The sequence below is a fragment of the Sapajus apella genome, unplaced genomic scaffold (genome assembly GCF_009761245.1).
Source record: "Sapajus apella isolate SASKATOON/1434 unplaced genomic scaffold, GSC_monkey_1.0 scaffold11, whole genome shotgun sequence".
Lineage (NCBI taxonomy): Eukaryota > Metazoa > Chordata > Mammalia > Primates > Cebidae > Sapajus > Sapajus apella.
This window is the reverse complement of record NW_022436951.1, coordinates 37,307,118-37,329,464: the sequence shown is the minus strand read 5'-3', so window position 1 is coordinate 37,329,464 and position 22,347 is coordinate 37,307,118. Positions and strand designations below refer to the sequence as shown.

General features: G+C 42.1%; 1 protein-coding gene across 2 annotated transcripts in view; it reads left to right on the top strand.

The window, feature by feature from the left end:
* Positions 1-22,347, top strand: part of ADAMTS16 (ADAM metallopeptidase with thrombospondin type 1 motif 16) — a 195,189-nt gene that overhangs the window by 27,736 nt on the left and 145,106 nt on the right. For both annotated transcript variants that reach the window (XM_032279138.1, XM_032279137.1), the window contains one exon: positions 18,410-18,671. In XM_032279138.1, the coding sequence (XP_032135029.1) occupies positions 18,410-18,671 (262 nt within the window). The remainder of the gene's footprint in view (positions 1-18,409; positions 18,672-22,347) is intronic.

The following is a 22,347-nucleotide window of genomic DNA, read 5'->3' as shown; positions in this document are numbered from 1 at the left end:
GTAAACAGCTGGTCTCAAATCATAGCTGCCTTTAGAGTGACATTGCTGAAAAGGAAACAGATTCTTGTACACCATCCTGCCGTGTTCTGCATGAGTCAAGCGGAGTGAGTTTAGCACATGCCACCTCCTGGGACTGGCTGCAGTCTCTCGGCTTTCTTATTTGCCTCTGTGTTCTTTTGTGAGGAATCTGGCCCTTCAGTCAGCCTTCTGAGTCTTTTTGCTGCACTGTTAGGCTGATTACCTTCCAAGGGCACTCTCTCCGAATGACTTCAGCACAGCCCCCGTGTACCAAGAAAGCACCGCGGTGTGGAGGAAGTGGCTGGAATAGCAGCCCGCCAGCCCTGGGCTCACTGTGTCCTGGTCACCCTCCAGGGCTTCAGCTTTGTTTTATTTTCTAAATGCTTTAGTGAGGTATAATTTACATAGCCACCCCTCACCACTTGAGTGCACAGTTCAGTAATATTTCAGTAAATGTAGAGTTGTGTAGCCTTCTTCACAGTTCAGTCTTAGATTATTTCCAGCACCCAGAAAGCACTCACATACCCCTTAGTGGACACTCTAGCCCCACCCCATCCCCAGCAACCACTCATCTGCTTTCCCCCTCCAATGCCTTTTCTGGCCATTTCGTAGAAATGGAATCACACAACGTTGGGTCCTCTGCCCTGGCTTCTTTCACCAAGTGTAATGTGCTTGCATTCACCCACGTTGTGTCTGTCAGTATTTCCCTCCTTTCCACTGCTCAGTGGCATCCTACTGTATCACACTGTGTTTATCCATTCACCAGTTAATGGACATTTGGATTGATCGGGCTTCAGTTTGTTTTATCTACACAAATGTAGTTGCTAATCCCTACCTTGCAAATCTGTTCCAAGGATTTCCGATATGTAATACGTGAGACAGGGCAGGGGTGTAGTAGGTGATTAAGTGAACGCCATCAATGTTGATACGACTAAGAGAAGAACTGTTAATATGATGTAATCTTCCTGGAAGCTGAACCCTAAAGAGCATCGTTGCGAGAGACGAGATATCAACAGGAAAACCGGTTGGGAGAAGTAGCACTTGTGTCAGAATTAAATAGAGAAAACAGCTGATTCATGAGCTAAGTGTCAACTTGATGAGCTCAGCATAGAACTCGCGTAGGCTGGCAGCCTGCTGTGGCCAGAGGGAAGGGCGCCATGGGCTGGACGCTGGAATGAATTGAGTGCACGTGCAAAAACGTGGGTGATTTCAGCCATGGCTCACAGGTCCAGGTGACAGCACCTCAGGACCCATGGCCTCTGATGAGAAACACATGTGCATGCCTGACTTTCTCTCGCCCCACCTGCCGTGTGGCCGCCTCCTCTGCCTTTACTCACAGCTGTCCCGGATCAGCTGTGACTCCCTTGCACTGCCCTCGACCTTTCGATCATTTTCAACAGCATGGAGTCCTGCACCCACTTTATCTCCTGTTTCCCACAGGTCCCCACGCACTGCCTTTATTCTTTAAAAATATATCCTGTAATCTTGATTGATAGCTCTAAAATATTTTTTTGCCATCTTCAAAGTTTGTTTATTTAATCTACACACTGTGAGATAGTTATGGATTCATCCTCTAATTGCAAACATAGAAACTAGCCTCTGGACATACAGTTACTTTCTCCCCCTGCCCCACTCACCATCTCACACAGGCACACACACACACAGACACAAAGAGAGATCTGAAGAGAGGCAAAGTCTGAACTTGCACCAACTCTTTGATCTCTGATGCCACCACTGGCTATCCAATGGCCCCTGTGTGTGCCACAGACCTGGGTCTAATATGTGCTGCCCCTTTTAGAGCAACAAGGCACTGCTGGAGGGTCTTAAGAACCCAGAGAGGCAGGATGACCAGAGCCTGGAGGAACCAACACTGGCCAGGGCATGCAGGCTCCTGGGAAGCCTTCCCGCGGGATTGCTAGGCTATATTCCCAGAGACATTACTGCACATTTGAAAGGAGAGGGTGATCTGGTTTATATAGAAGTAGAGGAAAAAAAATTATAAGGATTGCCAGAGTGGTAGTAGTCAGATGACAAGTGTAGCTCTCTGAGGAGGAAGATGGCGATGTCTCAGATGGCACAGAAAACCCCAAAACTTTGAACTGTCCCGTCTGTATGATGTGCTGGAAGATAATTTCCAAGAAAATGTTTCCAGTTGGAACATAAGGCCCTGCCGAACTACCACTATTAATTGGTGAAGGTACCATATGTGGATATTTTGCAAAGAACACAAATGTCAGTGGCCGCCACGTGGAGCTGCAGGTCCTTGCAGTGTCCCTTCCCTCCACCTGGCCCACGGCTTCCCTCCCGAGTGCTCACAGCCAGCTGCTCACCTCATCAAAGCCTTCGCTGAAATAATAACGCTGTTTAATGATGACCCTACCTGATGACCCTATGTAAAAGTCAGACCCCTTTTCCTACACTCTGATGTCTCTGTTCATCCAGAATTTTCTTTCTTTTCTTCATTTTTTGTAATACTCATTACCTTTTAACTTTGTATGCTTTACATTTTATGATGACTACTGTTCATTTTCAGTTCCCCACCCACACTGGAAGCTAAGCTTCATGAGGGTAAGGATATTTGTCCAGCTTATCCATTGTTGTGTCTGGATTGCCTAGTAGAGTGCCTGTCTCGTACCAGGCAGCTCATGAATAGTGACTAAATGGCTGAACAAAAACACTACGCTCCCTGGATAAGAGAAACTGAATTTTTCCCACAGTATGGAATGAGATTCGTGTCTAAATGTGACATGGGCGTCTTAGGTCCCAGTAATATATTCACTTCCTTGACCAGTGATCATTTGCTTCAATATTTCTCTTTGTGTCTTGCAAATTTATAAGTACAGGATCTCTGAATCTGAGTTTCGGTCATTCTTAATTTAGACGTTTTTGTGTCAACCAAAGCAGTTTTATTGATTCATCAGTCTAGGTTGGTGTATTCTGAATATTTTAGCTGGGACAGTTTTAGAAGGTTGCTAGTGAGTGTGATTTCTGAGATTGTCCCTACCTGGGCTCTGTGTGCCACTTATAGAGAAATATTGTAGCCACTTCTCATTTGTCTGGCAAATTAGTCTTAAGTAAGCTTTCAAATATGTGTTAATTACCCAGGGTTCCAGAGCCATGCTCTCCACTAGCGCTCTGCCATGGGTTACAAATATCTGTGCTGTTCAATATAGTAGCCACCTACCACATTTGGCATTTGAGGAGTTGAAGGCCTAAATTTTAAATTTTATTTCATTTTAATTTATTTAAATTTTAATTTGAATACCCATGTGGGGCTATTCAGCAACTGGAGAACTGAGTTTTTAACTCTGTTCAATTTCAATTCATCTAAATTTAAATGTACATAGCCACATATGGCTAATGTCTACCATACTGAACAGCCCAGGTCTGGAAGTCTTCCTCTAATCCATACTGACAAAGAGTTAAATCGTTTTTTAGTATGTTGGCCTGAAAGATGTCATAGAATTGAAAAGCACAACAAATATAAATACAAATATAACAACAAATTCACTGATGTAAAGTAAGAATACTTTCTATAGAGACACTTAATCTCCATGAAAATTTCCATCACTCATTTTAAATCTCAGTCATATATTATACTATCTATTTTCTTGACTTTTTAATATTTTTGTTGATTCCATTTTTATAAGGCATGTCCATTTAGGTCTAAAAATCAGATCTTGACTTGTCTAGACTTCTGTAATATTCACATTGCTTTACTCTTTTACAACTTTATTTATCATAAACTTATTTATTTATGTTTCTACAAATCTTTTCTGTTTTTGGGGGAGGTCATTTTTGCACTTTTTAAAACTCTTTAATGCCTAGTTTATTTATTTTTAATTAAAAAAAAGCATTCAGGACTTTAAGTTTCTCGAATTGCACCCTAAGTACATATCACCATTTTTATTATGGATAGAGCCCTTATTTTTCAGTTTGTAATTAACTAATTATTATAGTCTTTTGTTTTTGATCTGATAGTTCCTAATTAGCAAGGAGCAGCTAACAAGCTGGGTCAGGAACACCCTAACACATTGAATCTGGGCTAGACTGTGGGCCCTGCATTCCGCCCAGCGCTGTGCAGTGCCTGGTCCTCTTAGCATGGGTAGCCTCACGGCATGGGGGCTAGATGGTTTGGAATTTGATTTCTCACTTCCTGGCTTGTAAACTCACATTGATTGTTTAACCTTCATAACTAAATCAACAGCATGACTTTCAAGCGGAAGCTTTCACAAAAATCCACTCTAGTCATTGGTTATTGAGTAATAACTAATTTCCCATGCTGTAGCAAGTTACGAAGTTCCTGCAGCCTCTTCACAGGTCTACAGCAAAGACCAATAAACTAATATCTATGAAATGCAGTTCCTTGCATAGATGATAGGCTCAGTAAATGGAAGTTCTGTTAGTAATTATTACTATGTAGCTTCTGACAACATTCCTTGTTTCAATGTAGGGGGGAATACTGGTCTTTGGAAAACATTCATGCTTAGCTGCTATGAACTCTCACAGAAGGTCCTTCCAGTTTTGTTAAATGCCCAGCGAAGCCTAAAGTGGGACCTAGGAGGACCCCACATTCGTTCCTCATTGCACAGCACACTTGGTCTCCTGGAATTGTGTTTTTCGTGTTAGTTGTACTATCTGTGACCTCTCATGACTGGGTGTGCACTGTGGAATCCCTAGGTGGGCCTCAGCTGGCTTCTGTATCATCACCTTCCACGAGCCTTTTATGTCCTGGTCCTCCTCTGTCGCCTCTGACACAGCCATTAGAGATCTTTCTCCACGTGGCTGGTTTGCCTGTCTGCAGCGTTGACTCTCTTCATTAACATTTAATCACATGCTTGCTATTCAGTCACAGGATTGCTCACTAGGTGTCCTTGCTGCATATTCATAGACCATTCACTGACTTCTTCTGTGGCTCCTTTTTGAATGAGAAGCGGGTTGTCCGTGCCCAGTGTCTGCTGAGAGGGTGCTTACTGGGTTCCTGTTCTCATCTGCTCATGTGCCCTCAGGGTCCTGCCTGGACTTGAGTGGACAGCAGAAGTGGATGTGTCCGCTCCCTGGAGATGTGCCACCTCTGCTGAACTAATGTGAGCCACTTCACCTGCATCTCTAAATATTGGCTCATTGACCATGCCGGAGAGTCAAAATCGGCAAGTGGGGGAAGCTGTTCACGGAAGTCTGCTCTACTTATTGGTTATTTTACAAATGGCACCGCGCTTACATTGCTTTCATTTTTGGCACAAATATATTTCCAAGGACTGATGTACTGCACTCTTTCCCACCCCCATCACTGGCCAATTCTGTGACGTGTAATAGAACAGAAGGTGAATATCTAATGGCTGGGCAGCACTGTGGCCACATCAGAGAATACTTCCCATGCTGTAGCAAGTCAGCTTCCCATTCTGTAGTCCAGGTGATGCCTGAACTGTGAGCAGCGTTGACAGGGAAGGCAGCCTTTGCTTTACTAGTATTTCTAGTTGCTTATGTTGCTTCCACTCAGAGGACAGAGAGGGCCCAAGGACTGTGTTTTTCAGTCTATGGTTTTTAGTTTTGACATCAAGGACACTGCCTTCCTCTTAGGGCAGATGTTCTTTTTTTTTTTTTTTTTTTTTTTTTTGAGATGGAGTTTTGCTCTTGTTACCCAGGCTGGAGTGCAGTGGCATGATCTTGGCTCACTACAACTTCCGCCTCCCAGGTTCAAGTGATTCTCCTGCCTCAGCCTCCTGAGCAGCTGCAATTACAGGCATGCACCACCATGCCCAGCTAATTTTGTATTTTTTAAGTAGAGATGGGGTTCCACTATGTTGGACAGGCTGGTTTTGAGCTCCTGACCTCAAGGGACCCACCCTCCTCGGCCTCCCAAAGTGCTGGGATTACGGGCGTGAACTACCGTGCCCGGCCAGAAGCTCTTCTTAACCACAGTGTCCAAACCTGTGGCTGCCTTTCTTCCAGTTGCCCATCTTCTCCTTGCACATTTTTAACGGTCAAGGAATGATTTAATAGTACTGCTAACAAGTGACTATGATTTCCTAGATGTATAAACCGAAATTTGGGGGACGTTTCACTTACAGAAGTAGGATTGAGAATGCCTGCTTTCAAAATGATGGCTGTTAAAAAAAGGTGATGAGTTTATGATGTGTAAGCTGCTGAGCAGATTGTGAAACCTTATACCACATTACTTAACCCCCTCAAGTCTAATCCTGCCACTGACTTTTCCCTGTTTGGAAATGTGTGTTCAGAACATTGAAAAACTGGTGTTGGACCCAGCAGAGCCAAAGAAGAAAAAGAGGCTTGCATTTATGTAAAAATGCTATGGTGGTTTGCCAAAGGATATCTGGCAGGGAAGAAAGAATAGTTAAGTAGGACATGACTAAATGCATATATTGAAAAACATTTCACAGAACAGTGATTAGAATTTGTCCTGTGTAGCACCAAAGATAAAGGCAAGAGGGTGACAGATTTCAACACTTTTTTTTAAAAAAAGAATGTTGCTCACCAGTGTTATCTTTCTGAAAAATCAGTACCCAGTCAGGTAACGAGCTAAGTCAGGAGCATCTTACCACGTTGAAGCTGGTCTAGACACTGAGCCCAGATTCCTCCCAGTGCTATGCAGTGCTGTTTCCTCAATGGTGTGAGGTAGTGATACAGAGCATGGATACCCCCACGGCATTAGGACTTTGATTTCTAATTCACTCACTTCCTGGCTTGGGACCTCCCGTAGATTGTTTAATCTTGGTAGGCATCAGTTCCTGAAGCCTCTTCACAGGTCTACAGCAAAGACCAATAAACTAACATCTGTGAAATGCAGTTCCTTGAATAGATGACAGGCTCAGTAAATGGAAGCTCCATGAATAAGTATTATTGTGTGGCTTCTGGCAACATGTCTTCTTTCAATATAGGAGGATATACTGGTCTTTGGAAAATACCCATGCTCAGCTGCTCTCAATTCTCACAGACTGATAATCCCTCCAGCCCATGTTGTTAAATGCCCAGAGAGGGCTGAGAAAGGACCCAGGAGGGGCCCCACGTTCATCCCTCCTTGCCCAACAAGCTCGTCTCCTTGAATAGCATCAATTCTGAAACAGATTTAGGCAACACCTTGTTTTTAGAGATTTTGTAATAATTTTGGATAATTTTGAAATACTTTTCAAAAAGAGTTTAATACAACAAAATTAGCTTCTTTTTTTACACAAATACTTTTATTTTTATTTTGTAAATTTGTCATTTAAAAGATTATTTTTAATTTTTGTGGATGCATAGTAGGTGCATATATTTTGGGGTTCTTGAGATATTTTGATGCAATGTGTAATAATCACATCAAAGTAAACAGAATATTCATCACCTCAAGCATTGATCATTTTTGTGTTACAATCTAATTCTACTCCTAGTTATTTTTAAATGAATAATAAATTATTGTTGACTGTAATCACCCTGCTGTGTTGTCAAATACTAGATCTTATTCATTCTATCTAATTATATTATTAATAATTACATTAGCCACCCCCATTCCCCCCTGCACTCACACTATCCTTCCCAGCCTCTAGTAACCACCATTCAACTGCCTAACTCCGAAAGTTTAATTGTTTTAATTTTTAGCTCCTCAGAAATAAGTGAGAACATGGAATGTTTGTCTTTCTGTGCCTGGTTTATTTCACGTAACATAATGATCTCCAGTTCCATCAATGTTGTTGCAAAGGACAGGATATCATTCTTTTTGTATGATGTAATAGTACTCCATTGTGTGTATGTACCACATTTTCTTTATCCATTTGTTTTTTGATGGACATTTAGATTGCGTCCAAACCATGGCTTTTGTGAATAGTGCTGTAATAAACATGGGAGTGTGGATATCTCTTTGATATCCTGATTTTCTTTCTTTTGGATATATACCTAGGAATGGGATTGCTGGATCCTATTTTTAGTTTTTTGAGGAATCTCCAAATTGTTCTTCAGAGTGGTTGTACTAATTTACATTCCCACCAATAGTATACAAGGATGCCCTTTTCCCCACATCCTCACCAGCATTTTGTTGCCTGTTTTTTTTTTTTTTTTTTTTTTAAGGTAAGAATCATTTTACTGGAGTGAGATAATATCACACTGTAGTTTTGATTTGCATTTCTCTAATGATGTTGAGCACTTTTTCATATACCTGTTTGTCATTTGTATGTCTTCTCTTGAGAAATGTCTATTCATATCTTTTGCCCATTTTTATTTATTTTATTTTATTTTATTAATTTTTGAGACAGAGTCTTGCTCTGTCTCCCAGGCTGGAGTGCAATGGCACAATCTCAGCTCACCACAACCTCACCTCCCCAGTTCAATCGACTCTTCTGCCTCGGCCTCTCAAGTAGCTGGGATTACAGGCGTGTGCCACCACGCTTGGCTAATTTTGTGTTTTTGTAGAAACAGAGTTTCTCCATGTTGGTCAGGCTGGTCTCGAGCTCCAGACATCAGGTGATTCACCCATCTCAGCCTCCCAAAGTGCTAAGATTACGGGCATGAGCCACTGTGCCTGGTCCTTTTGCCCATTTAAAAATCAAATTCTTAGATTTTTTTGTTTTTTTTTTTTTGTAGAGTTGTTTGAGCTCCTTATATATTCTGGTCGTTAATCTCTTGTCAGATGAGTACTTGGCAAATATTTTCTCCCATTCTATGGATTGTCTCTTCACTTCCTTGGTTTTTTTCTTTGCTGTGCAGAAGCTTTTTAACTTGCTGTGATCCCATTTGTCCATTTTAGGTTTGATTGGCTGTACTTATGGGATATATTCAAGAAAACTTTGCCCATTCTAGGGTTCTGGAGAGTCTCTCTAATATTTTAATAGTAAATATCTGTCACTTCTTTGGTTAATTCCTAGGTATTTTATTTTATTTGTAGCTATGACAAATGAGTTTACTTTCTTGATTTCTTTTTTCAAAACTGTTCATTGTTAGCATATAGAAACGCTACTGATTATTATATGCTTATTTTATCTCCAGCAACTTTATTGAATTTATCAATTTTAATATTTTTTTTATGGAGGCTTCAGGTTTTTTTCAAATGTAAGTTTCATTGGCAAAGAAGGATAATTTGACGTCTTCCTTTGTAATTTGAATGCCCTTTCTTTCTTTCTTTTGTCTGATTGTGCTAGTTAGGACTTCTAGTACTGTTTTGAATAACAGTGGTAAGAGTGAGCATCTTTGTGTGTGCCAGATTACAGAGGAAAGGCTTTCAGCTTTTTTTCCCATTCACTATGACACTAGCGGTGAGTCTGTCATACGTGGCTTTTATTGTATTGAGGTATGTTCCTTCTATACCTCCTGTTTTGATGATTCTTATCATGAAGGAATATTGAATTTTTTCAAATGCTTTTTCATCATCAATTGAAATGATTGTATGTTTTTATCCATCAGTCTGTTGATTTGATGTATCACACTAATTGAGTTGCCTATGTTGAAACATCTTTACACCCCAGGATAAATCCTACTTGGTCATGATGAATAATCTTTTTTCTCTTGTTAAATTTGCTTTGCTAGTATTTTGCTGAGGATTTTTGCATCAATGTTCATTAGGGATATTGGGTTGTAGTTTTCTTTTTCTGATGTGTTCTTATCTAGTTTTGATATCAGGGTGACACTGGGCTCATAGAATTAGTATGGAAGTATTCTCTTCTCTTTTTCAGAATAGTTGAGTAAGATTGTATTAATTCTTTAAATGTTTGGTAAATTCAACAATAGAGCCATCAGATCCCGGGTGTTTCTTTCCTGGGAGATTTTTTATTATGGCTTTGATATTATTATTTGTTATTGATCTGTTCAGGTTTTAGATTTCTTCATGATTCAACTTTTGTAGTTTGTATGTGTCTAGGAATGTACCCATTTCTTCTAGGTTTTCCAATTTATTAGCATATAGTGGTTCACAACCTCTAATCAGCCTTTGTATCTCTGTAATGCCTCCTTTTAATCTCTACTCTTATTTATGCAGGTATTCCCTCTTTTTTCTTAGTCTAATTAAAGGTTCATCAATTTTGTTTAACTATTCAAAAAACCAACTTTTCATTTTGTTGGCCTTTTTATTGTTTTACTTTCATCTATTTCTGCTCTAATCTTTATTATTTCTCTTCTATTAATTTCTGGGTTTGTTTGCTCTTGCTTTTCTGGTTCTTTAAGATGCACCATTAGGTTGTTTAGTAGAAGTTTTTTTTTTACTTTATTAATGTAGGCAGTTTTACCTATAAATCTTTCTTTAAGTGTGCTTATGCCGTATCCCATAAATTTTGGTATGATGTGTTTTCATTATTATTTTTTAAGTAAATTTTTAATCTTTTTCTCAATTTCTTTATTGACCCACTGGGGGCATTCAGAACATATTGTTTATTTTCCATGTGTTTTTATAGTTTCTAAAATCCCTCTTGTTATTGATTTCTGGTTTTTTTCATTGTGGTTAGAGAAGATTCTTGGTGGAATTTCAGGGTTTTTTAAAATTTTTTGAGACATTTTGTGGCCTAACATATGGTCTATTCTTGAGAATTATCCATGTCCTGAGGAGAAGAATGTGTATTCTGCAACCATTGGATGAAATGTTCTGTAAATACCTGTTAGGTTCATCTACTCTATAATGCAGCTTAATTCTAATGGGTCCTTGGTGATTTTCTGTCTTGATAATGGGCGTTAAAATCTCCAGCTATTTTTTCACTGGGATCTTTTTCTCTGTTAGCTCTAATAGCGTTTGTTTTTTGTATCTGTGTGCTGCAATGTTGAATGCATATATATTTACAGTTGTTATATCCTCTTGCTGAATTGACCCTCTTATATAATGACCTTCTTTGTCTCTTTTTATAGCTTTTTGTCTTTAAATCTATGTTTTCTGATATAAGTTTAGGACTCCAGTCTCTTTTTTTTTCTCATCTACATGGAACATCTTTTCCTATTCATTTATTTTTAGTCTATGTATGTCTGTAGATGAAGTTACCTATAAGCCACAGATCATTGGGTCTTTTTTTTCTCTTAATCCATTCAGCCACTCCATGGAGAGTTTAGTCCATTTACATTCCATTTAATTATTGATAAGTAAGGACTTAACTTCTGTTATTTTGTCATTTGTTTTTTGGTTTTTTTGTGGTCTTTTATTTCTTTCCTTCTTGTCTTCCTTTTAGCGAAGGTTATTTTTCTGTGGCATATTTTAATTTATTGGCTTTTACTTTTTGTGTAACTTTTGTATGCTTTTTATTTGAGGTTACCATGAGGCTTACAAATAATATTTTGTAATTCATTGCTTTAAACTGATGACAGCTTGTCACTGATTACATAAACCAACTAAGAAACAAGCCAAGAGAAAACCAATAAAAATTCTGTGCAGCCGGGCGCAGTGACTCCAGCCTGGGTAACAAGAGCGAAACTCCGTCTCAAAAAAAAAAATTCTGTGCATTACTTTGTCCTCCTGCATTGTAACTTTTTGTCGTTTTATTTGCATCTTATTGTATTATGTTTCAAAAAGTTGTTACAGTTATTATTTTTGATCATTCATCTTTTAGTCTTTCTACTCAAGATATGTATGATTTACAAATGTAATTGCAGTATTATAAGATTACGTGTTTTTCTGTGTGTTACTATTTCTAGTGAGTGTTCCACCTTCACATTCTTCTTCTGTTGCTCATTAATGTCTTTTTATTTCAGACTGAAGAACTCTCTTTACCATTTCTTATATGACAGATCTTGTATTGATTAAATCCCTCAGCTTTTGTTTGTCTAGAAAAGTCTTTATTTCTCCTTCATGTCCGAGGATATTTTCTCTGCATATATTATTCTAGGATTAAAGTTTTCTTCCTTCAGCATTGTTAACATGTGATCCCAGTCTTTCCTGGCTTGTATGGTTTCCAGTGAGAAGTTTGCTGCCAGATGTATTGAAGCTCCATTGTATGTTATTTGTTCTTTTCTCTTACTGCTTTTAGGATTTTTTTCTTTATCATTGATCTTTGGGAGTTTGATTATTAAGTGCTTTTAGGTAGTCTTCTTTGGGTTAAATCTGCTTAGTGTTCTATAACCTTCTTGTACTTGGGTTTTGATATTTTTCTTTAGGTTTGGGAAGTCCTCTGTTATTATTCCTTGAATAAACTTTCCATCTCTCTCTCTACCTTCTCTTTCGGGCCAATAACTCTTAGATTTGCCATTTGAAATAATTTCCTAGATCTCGTAGGCATGCTTCATTCTTTTTTATTCTTTTATTTTGTCTTTTCTGCGTATTTTCAAATAGCCTGTCCTCACGCTCCTTAGGTTTTTCTTCTGCTGCATGAATTCTGCTGTTAAGATTCTAATGCCTTCTTCCGTATGTCTAATGTATTTTCAACTCCAAAATTTCTTATTGATTCTTTTTAATTATTTCAATCTCTTTCTTAAATTTACCTAATAGGTACTGCCTGGCTGCCTCCAATGCTCATTCAAGGCCCAAGGCATCTTCAGTCAACGTGTGGCGAATGCTGCCAGGCCTGAGACTCACTTTTCAGGGCAGTAGGCTCCTCTCTGGCCCAGGACTGACCCTGAAATGCCATCCAAGAGCCAAGGCCTGCAACTGGGGGCCCCAAGAGCTTGCTTGGTGCTTTGCCTCTCTGTGGCCAAGCAGGTACCTAAGCTGCAAGGCAGAGTTCCCTTTACACTTTCCCCTGCTTTTCTTAAGCAGAAGAAGCCTCTGCCCGTAGCCATCACAGCTGGGAATGTGCTGGGTCACACATGAAGCTAGCAGGCCTCTGACTGTTGCCCAAGGCCCACGTCGAGACTGCCTGGGTACCACTGCTGATTACTGCAGGCCTCAGGGCTCTCTAGTCAGCAGGTAATGAATCCTGGCAGGACTGGCTCCTTCCCTTCAATGCAGCTAGCTCACTTCAAGCCCAGTGTGTGTCTAGCAGTGTCATCCGGGAGCTAGGTCCAAGAACGGGGGCCTCAGAATTCTGCCTCGTGCTCTATCTTACTGGGGTGGAACTGGTCTCAGAGTTGCAAGACCAAGTGCTCTTTACTCTTTTTACTCCTCTCCTCAAGTAGAGAGAAGGAGCGTGTCTCAGAGTGGCAAGCTGGGCTGCCTGAAGCTGGGGGAGGGTTGGCACCACCACTCCCTTGGTCACCCCGGCTGCTGTCTCATTGCATGAGAGGTTGCTTGCCCCCAAGTCCACTGGTTCCAAGCTCAGCACAGCACCAGAACTTGCCTAGGAGTTCCGGTTCTTGTGGCCTAGGCTGCATTTCAAGTTTATGTAGGACCTCAGAGCACTTTAGCTCAAAGTGGCAAGGCTTGCTGGAACTCAGGTTCTGTCCACTGGGATGGTTCTGACTCTCCAGCCTGGTCTGGTCTGGTCTAAATGTTCCCTCTGTGAGTGTCGGCTGAGTTCTGCCCTGTGCTGCTTTCCACTGTGTTATGGTAGCACTCAGTTCCAATGCAAAATGTCATGACTGCTGTGCTCTCCCTCCTGCAAACACACAGATTCTCTCTGTGCCATGTCGCCTCTGCCAGGAGATGGGGGGAGAGGTAGCATTGATCATTCAGTACTGTCTCTCCTACCCTCTTCAGTGCCTCAGGTGACTCTTTCAGCAGTATGAAGTTGAAACCATGTACTGTGGTTGCTTACCTGCATTTTGGTTCTCTTGAAGATACTGCTTTGTGATGTTTGTTCAATCTGATGTTCCTATGGGGAGGAGGTTTGGTGGGAGCTGCTGTTTAGCCATCTGGCTCTGCCTTCATAAAACTGGCTTCTCAGCTGGCTTGTGTAGTTCCTCACTCACAGCTGGCTGCCTCCACCTGACCTTCCCCTTGACACTACAGGCAAGGACAATGCTGAGAACGTCCTCTCTCCCACTGAAATGCTTCTTTGTTGCACTTTGGGTTCGGGAAGTGCTGTGCTCCTGAGTCCTGCCCTTCTTAGAAAACCCTAAGAACTTAGTAAGAAGTATTTACCTCTGACAGAGGATCACCTGTCACTCCAGGTTCCTTCAACCAGGGATGGAGGAAATCACAAATACCATTTTCATCTAAGCTCTAATCAAAAGTTACATCACTACGAAGATTAGATTGTAGAGTTTGGCAAGAAATCTTTGTAAATTTAATTAATGTCCAGGTGAATTAAATGAATATTAAATACTAAAAATATGAAAGCTCTTCATGTTCTAAGAACAAGGCCAGAAATGTGAATGTTCACAGTGTTGCACCCTTGAGGCTTCAGAAATGAGATTTTAACATACAAAAAAAATCACTGCTTCTCCTCCTGAACAAGGAACATATAGATACAGGAATAGTTTTGAGCACATCCACGGTCAATGATTATTTGGAATAACCAAGGATAATCACAGTGCATTCTTACATTGTACTATTAAATTATCATCTGTTTTCTCTAGCCTTCTTGCTGCCATAGAATTCATCCGAAGCCTGATTGGCTGTTGACTCAGATATTCCCAGCTGTGCAGAAACCATGGGAGGCACATAGGCCATCTGTGACAGTATTTGTGGGTCATGTAGGCAGTTGGCACCTCACCCGAGTCACACTTGTGCTGCTGGGATGGTGATTTCACTGGTCAGTTTAGCCCGGCCAGGAGGTCCAGATAGAAAGCAACAATTCCATCAATGTATCCAGTTAACCCTCAGATGACTCCTTCCCTGTCCTGCTTCTCCCTCATCCAGCCCTACCTCACCCCTGCCCTTCTCTTCCTCATGCACAAACAAAAGGTGCTCATGTTTTACAAATGTGTGCTGGTATCAGTGCAGGAGGAACTGGGGTTTGTGAGAAACCAAGGACTGAGTCCTCTCTGGTGGATTATGATGGCTGGAATAACTTCCAACCCACAAGATTCAACTTTAACCAGAAACTTTGTCAGAGTGTCCAGTGTCAAAATGTTAGTAGTTTGAGTCTATACATAAGCAACTGGAAAGTGACCAGGGGCCAAGTTAAGAGGTGAACAAATGACTCAAATCATGAAGCCTGGACTTTTTTTTTTAGTTAGTTTAGTTGTTTAGGTTGATGTGTGATTCCTTTGACCAGCATATCAGCCCCATTGTCCTTGAAGACAGAAAGATTGAGCAAGCCCAATGACTAGGTCAGGTATAGTGGAGAGAGGAGGAAAAAGAATCAGATACAAAATTTCTTGGAAAAAGAGGAAGGTTTTGTTTTATTTAAGCTTCTTAGAAGACTTTAGCCAAATTTTGACTTTCATGATATCACATGTAATCATACAATGAGACTTACAGTGGCTTTCAGTGTAGATTCATGCTTGGTTCTGAGGAAAAAGTTACACTTTGGCTAAAATTTAATAAAAGTTAAAATTGTCTAATGTTTCTGAAATATCACTAATAAGATCTAGAATGAATAGAATATTCCCAAAACAAATGACACTTCAGGAGAAAAGATGAAGAAGGAGGGTAAACATAAAAGTACTTGAAAATTAAAATGCCTCTTTCTCATAATAAGTCCAATTACTTCTTTACTGTGTTTGTGGATAAGCAGCTGTCATGAATAGGGCATTTGGTGTCACCTGAGACACGCTTGGAACTGGATCACTGGGCGTCTCTCTCACTGCAGTAGAAATAACCTCAGTGGTTGGGCATTTATTCATTTCTTCTTAGTTTCTATTTTATTTTTTGATTAAACAAGCAGTTTCTATGAATCTCAACAGATCACAATTAATACAAATCTACCAACTTTTAATTATGAACGACAACAAATATACTACAGTAAACGTTCTGCTGCTAAGTTTCGATATTTACTTACGTTGTTCAGAACCAGCATTTCCCAGCAGTAACACAACACACATTCGCTCGTTTCTTTTGAAGGCAATATAAGTGTTTGGTGAGTTTTCTAATGTAAAAGGATCTACGGAATCGGTCATGAGAGAGGCAGGCCCTTCGAGAGCAAAGCCTGTCCTTTGCAAAGCCTGAAGGACTTGGCCTTTTCTGAAGCCTGGTTAACAATCCACCCGCTTTACATTCCAGTGTTTACTGCGAGCTACAGGCAGGTTCCCCCAGACATTTTGTGAGTTTCCAAACAAATATTCTCACTCTGATAAGAAGAAAACATTCATCTTCTGCAATTTACCTTATCTTTTAGATAAGCTTGCAAACTCATAATGCAACAAACTAATGAAGTAACTTTTTTTTGAATTTTTATCTGTTGCTTATCAAGGGATATCAAAATATTGGTCTTATCAGCTGCTATGCTCTATGTATTGAATGCAACTGGAGATTATTTAAATACAGAATATTGTGACTCAGACTAAATTATTAGTGAAACAACTATAATGCTTGATGACTTTGTTGATGAAAACTCAAAAATCTGCCAGCTGCAACCAGACACCTCTGCCTGGGGATTCGGTCCTCTCTGCCTGGGCCACCCAGAATGTAGCCTTGAACTCAGGGGAAAGAAGGAGATGGTTCTGAATCCAGAGCAGCTGTCAGATCACAAATGTGTAGGCAAGGAAGTAAGCAAAGCACCAGGTCAGAAGCAAAACTGTGTTTGGGATGAACCAACACTCAGGGCTTCAGAGGGATCTCCAGCTGCACAGTGAAAAACCCCTCAGGGGCTCTCTGAACTATCAGAAGGAAATCAAAGATCATCAGCGTGAAGTATGATATTTTATGTCCTTTGTTCTATTAATTCAGCAAATCATGTTTGAATGTGCACTAGATCATCTACTTTAAGTATATTAAGTCTTACAAACTCGTGATAAGTAGCTATTCTTCTATCTGCTTCCTAGATGACAGAAAAGCACAGAAAGGCTGAGTAGATCATCCAAGGTCACACAGCTAATAAATGTGAGAATGGGTTGATAAATTCTGCAATGTCTGACTCGTCCAGCCGTTCTGGATGCTGAATCACATCTATTCTCAGTTCTTAAGGAGCCAATCATCCTCTGAGGGGTGATTTGAAAAGTCAGCAATTGTTTGTATATCAAAAAGAGTGTCATTGTTTTTTAAGCCATGCATGCTTTTTTATTCTTCTTTGGTTATACCTACACTGGTTCCCTTCGGTAACAGGGAGCCTAATTGGGTAGTGTTATGCAAGGTTCAGCACATTGGTGACTGCTTATGCTTCTTCTCTGTTAAAATGCAGAAAGGTCGAAACCTAATTGGCTTCAACCATTATTTAACTTATTTCATACTTGGCATTCCCTGGTAGAACTGCAAAAGGTACTGTGTGTCTTCGTGCTGGAGTTCCAGAAGGCCAAGAAGGTTCGGAAGTCATTCATGAATAGCACTGCAGGGCAGGCTGCCTCTGCCCCCTCCCTCAATCCTGGGCATAAATTCCAAGTATTTCACTTTCCCATGGCTTTGTGGTATTCGGGCTGCAGGAGGTCTAACCCCCCGTGGTGGCTCTGATGGCTTCGCTGATAGTCCACCAAGCTTACCTTTGTCTTGCCTCCTCTCACCCCAAGTGGTAACACTGCAGCCAATGCTTCCTCTCCAATATTTAATGAACCTGCTCTCCTCTTTCTTTTATGTCTCCCACCCCAAACCCTATTTTCCTTGATTGTTGTGTTTTTATAAAATCACTGCTTTCTTACTTCTGTTAATATCTTGCTTTGAAAAACCTTCCAGATTCCCTAAGAAAATTTTTTTTATGCTTTCCTCTGGATTCATTTTGCTAAGTTACACTTTTCTAGAAAGTAATACATTTTAGGTCAGGTGTGGTGGCTCACACCTGTAATCCCAGAACTTTGGGAGGCCGAGGTGGGTGGATCACCTGAGGTCAGGAGTTTGAGACCAGCCTGGCCAACATGGTGAAACCCAGTCTCTACTGAAAATACAAAGTAGCCAGGCATGATGGCACGTGCCTGTAAGTCCACCTACTTAGGAGACTGAGGCAGGAGAATCACTTGAACCCAGGAGGCAGAGATTGCAGTGAGCTGAGATTGTGCCACTGCACAATTGCCTGGGTGACAGAGTGAGACTCCCTCTCAAAAAAAAAAAAAAAAAAAAAAAAGTGTTACATTTTCTCTGTTTCCAAATTCGCTTTGAGTTTTGCACATCACTCTATTAGGATTCTAATTTTCATCTCCTTATCTGAGATCCCTCCCCAGTATGAGTATTGAATATTTTAGTGTGCACGTGTTCTTTCTCGCACCACCATTCCTTTTGGTGTGAATTAACTGACTTTGGCATGTCGTGCGCCGTCTGTCCCTTTCCCCACCCTGGACTCCAGCCCTGGAGCAGCTCCACGCCGTCTTTCGCCAGGGATGCAGAGCCGGAGAGCTCAGGCTGGGTGTGGAGGCCTTTCCTGTAGCTAATTCTCAGCCGGGGTTCCCGAACCCTTCCAGTGCTGGCCCCCGCTGGAGGGAGCAGCATGCCTGCGAGAGAATGCTAACAAAAATAGTGCTTGGAGTATAGGCGCTGGCTTCAACCGGAAAGTCTAACTGCGTTTTCTTTCTCCCTTTTTATTTTTTCCAGTCAGGCATGATAAGAACAGAAGAGGCAGATTACTTCCTGAAGCCACTTCCTTCACACCTCGCGGGGAAACTCAGCAACACTGCCCAGGGCGGCTCCCCATCCCACGTCCTGTACAAGAGATCCACAGAGCCCCGAGCTCCTGGGGCCAGTGAGGTCCTGGTGACTTCCAGGACACGGGAGCTGGCGCATGGACACCTGCGCAGTAGCGACCTTCACCAGGGACAGCCACAAAAGCAGCATTTCTGTGGAAGACGCAAGAAATGTATGTAAGGGTGAATCTTTGCATGTATTTAGTAATTTCGACATTTATGTAAGCTGATGGAACCTTGTATGTTTTCTTCAAAGCATGTCTGCCCACGAGGTGACATCTATTGACATTCCTTGCTAAACTAGAACAATCATTTCAGAGAGAGTTCCTTATCTGTAAGTTCAGCATGGGACATCTCTCCATGTCAGATGGATGGATGGTGGTAAATGATGTTTTTTTAAGAACTCTTTCCTGGGGGGATTAAATGACACACTGTGCGGAAGTGCAGAATCCACCAGACATCTTCAAAAGAACCTGGCATCACTACTCAGTCATTCTATATTTTTGACGCTTAGATGTATTCAGGCCCACATAGTTTTCTCGCTGAGGTAATTCATTTATATTCGTGTTTATATACATTACCATATCAAAAGGGGCAGACTCAGAGTGACATAATATACCTACAATTCACCACCAAGGCTTTATCAAAGTCTATTTTTGTCATGACCATTTAGGAAATGATTTGTTATTTACAATTTATGTAGAAACCTCTCAGAAATTCAGAAACGGAAACTGAGTGCTTTCTGGAGTGTCCCTCCCTTCCCTGAGCTCTCTCCTGGAGCATCCCTGGGTCTACCTTCCCCAGGAGCCTCTGGACAGACCCCTCCCCCGGCCCATCATTCGCTGCTTGCTTGGCTTCTGTGACTGCTCCACCCAGCACCCTGAACAGAGGCAGACCCACTGCAAGTGCTTAGTGACTCTCATTGAATGAGGGAAGGAACAAAAATCTCTTGGCACCTACAATGACAGAATCAGTGCTTGTGAAATCACCAGTGCTTTGTGTTCTCTTAACCCATTTCATCCTGTCTCCGAAAGTCATGTGCTGCATTCAGATGACTTGAAAACGTCACATCCAGATGGACTCAGTGGGCTCAGGTGTAGGGGAGGTAGAGGAAGAACCTGCTGAGGACAAACGGAGGGGAAGAGGAGGCTGAGGAAGTTGGGAAGACTGAGGTTGGGTGAGTGTTTGAAAAGGGTGTGCATCTCAGCAACAGCTGCCCGAGGCTGCCTTGACTGGCAGGTTCAGAACCCAAATGCATGGCAGAGGCTGTGACAAGGTCAGAGCCAGGACTCCTGCTGCCAGGGTTCATGGTGCAGGTGTGGTCAGAGCAGGACAAATTCCATAACCCAGGGAGATAAAGTGACCCACACCCCTGGATCTCAGCAGGAGAGCTAGCAGGGCTGTCTTAACATCTTTGACACACCACACACCAGGTTGTTAAGCAGATGTTACAGTGGACTTTGAAAATGTCACGCAAAGCAGACCATTGTGAGAGGACTGCGATACTTTCATTCTTATCTGAAGGTGGTTATCATCACGTAGGCTGGCAACACAGCAAGGGCACAGCTCTGGCTGGCAGGCAGTGGAGACGATCCACAGGTGTGCATGTGTGCAGAGGCAGGTGAGTGTGCGTGTGTGTGTGTAGTGTATGTTCCCTTGAGAGACATTTCAGAATTGTAATAGTGGTGGTTAGTGAAAGTCAGTTATTTGAAAAAGGATACTAAACTCTATAATACATTTTGTATTTGAAAAGTGGAAAAAAAGTTCCCATGGTTTTTGTAATAAAACAAGAGAAAGCAAGCTCAACAAAATGCCTCCTGTAGGTGGAAGACTTTGGCGATTGACATCCTGCTGTTTAGTTTGACAAATATTTCTGTCCCCTCTGGGCCATGCAGGTGACAGTGTCACACTCCTGGGTCTCGAGTGACCAGCGGCCATGTGACCAGCCCTGGCACCAGAAAAGTGAGCAGAATCCACAGCACTGCTTCCCACTGGAGAGTGCAGCCTCAGGGTCCTGTATCACTTGATCATGGATGCACCCTCAGGGCACTGCATCACCTGTGCATGGATGCACCCTCAGGGCACTGTGTCATCTGAGCATGGAAGCACCCCCAGGGCACTGCGTCACCTGTACATGGATGCACCCCTCAGGGCACTGCATCACCTGTGCATGGATGCACCCTCAGGGCACTGTGTCACCTGAACATAGACGCACCCTCAGGGCACTGTGTCACCTGTGCATGGATGATCCCTCAGGGCACTGTGTCACCTGTGCATGGATGCTCCCTCAGGGCACTGCATCACCTGTGCATGGATGCATCCTCAGGGCACTGTGTCACCTGTGCATGGATGCACCCTCAGGGCACTGTGTCACCTGTGCATGGAGGCTCCCCCAGGGCACTGCGTCACCTGTGCATGGATGCTCCCTCAGGGCACTTCATCACCTGAGCATGGACGCACCCCCAGGGCACCTGTGCACAGGCACATTCTTGGGGCCCTGTGTCATCTGTGCATCGATATTTCCATGTTGTCCCTGAGGCTTTTGGACTTTCCCTCAAAGTTGGGGCAGCCCTCTTCTGAGTGGAATTCACACTTACAAGGATTCTTTCCTATTAGGGTCTTCGGTTCAGAAAATGGGAGACCTTTTCTGTGTTCACTGAGGCATTTGTTGGTGGAAAAAGGCACACAGGGTCAGGTTGATTTGCTGAAAACCAATAGTGAGGTTGGACCTCAGGCTGATGAGTGGACCTGCTGCCCTTTAGGCGATGGCGGTTGTGCACCTGGGGCCCTTGTGTTCTGGGTACAATGTTGCAAGCTCCACATTGAGGGGCAGTCGTTTGCTGAGGGGTTTTCAGAGCGGCGGCCCGTGAGATCACCACCTCGAGGTGCTTCTGACCCCTGTCCCGAATACTGAGTGCCTGTAGCCGCTGGGCCCTGCGTTAACATGTTGTTTTTATCCTAAAGACATTTTTCCACTAGTGGTAAGAACAAGAGCTCTAGGACCACACTGTCCAGATCCGAAAGCCGTTTCCAACGCTTTCGAGGGAAGGGCTGTGAGCATGTAATTTTCCTCTCCTCTCCCTTCATGACCTCATCCTCAGAACCCCGTGCTCAGACTGGGTACAGACAGCAGGAGTTACTCAGAGCCATCCCCTAGGGAGGAGGTCACCTATGTGCATTGCATAAACATGAATGGCAAATGATGAGTGCTCAGTAAACATTACCTGGTGTCTTTATGATTCTCCAAAGGCTTTATTTAGTTTTGGAAGTATTTTAGCAAAGGAAAATAAAATGTGTTGGTTGTACCAGTCAAACAAAATAGCAACTGCTTACAGTGTGCTCCGTGAATACAATCTGCATAGATTTTGTGTGCATGCCACCTAAATATATGGGCTTTTTGAAGTCCACTTTCACATGAAACAATTCTAACCACATTTTCTGAGGCATCCACTAAGCCTAATTGTTTTCAGTATAGTGTTAATGTAACAATTATACATGCCAAAAATATTTTAAGGGGATTACTTCAAGAGGAAAGTGTATACTTGGTCTTCTAATCAAATTAGGTAAATATTTATGGTACTTTCTAGGAAATTAAGCTCTGCAGTGAAGTGGAGCTGCCTCAAGCATTTTATAATCCACTGGAAACCATTTAGACAGGCTAGTTGTGTGTCCAGACACTGAAATCAACTTTAAAAAACGTCAAGTTGTTAAATATCTTCAAGTGGGCAAACAATGCAAGCCAGCCAGCCCGTGTCCTTGTCATTGCTTGTTCCATTGCTTTGTCTGCGGCAGAGTCTGTTCTACAAATCCCTGTGCCTAAAGTCTTTGAACACTTGTGCTGCTAGATGT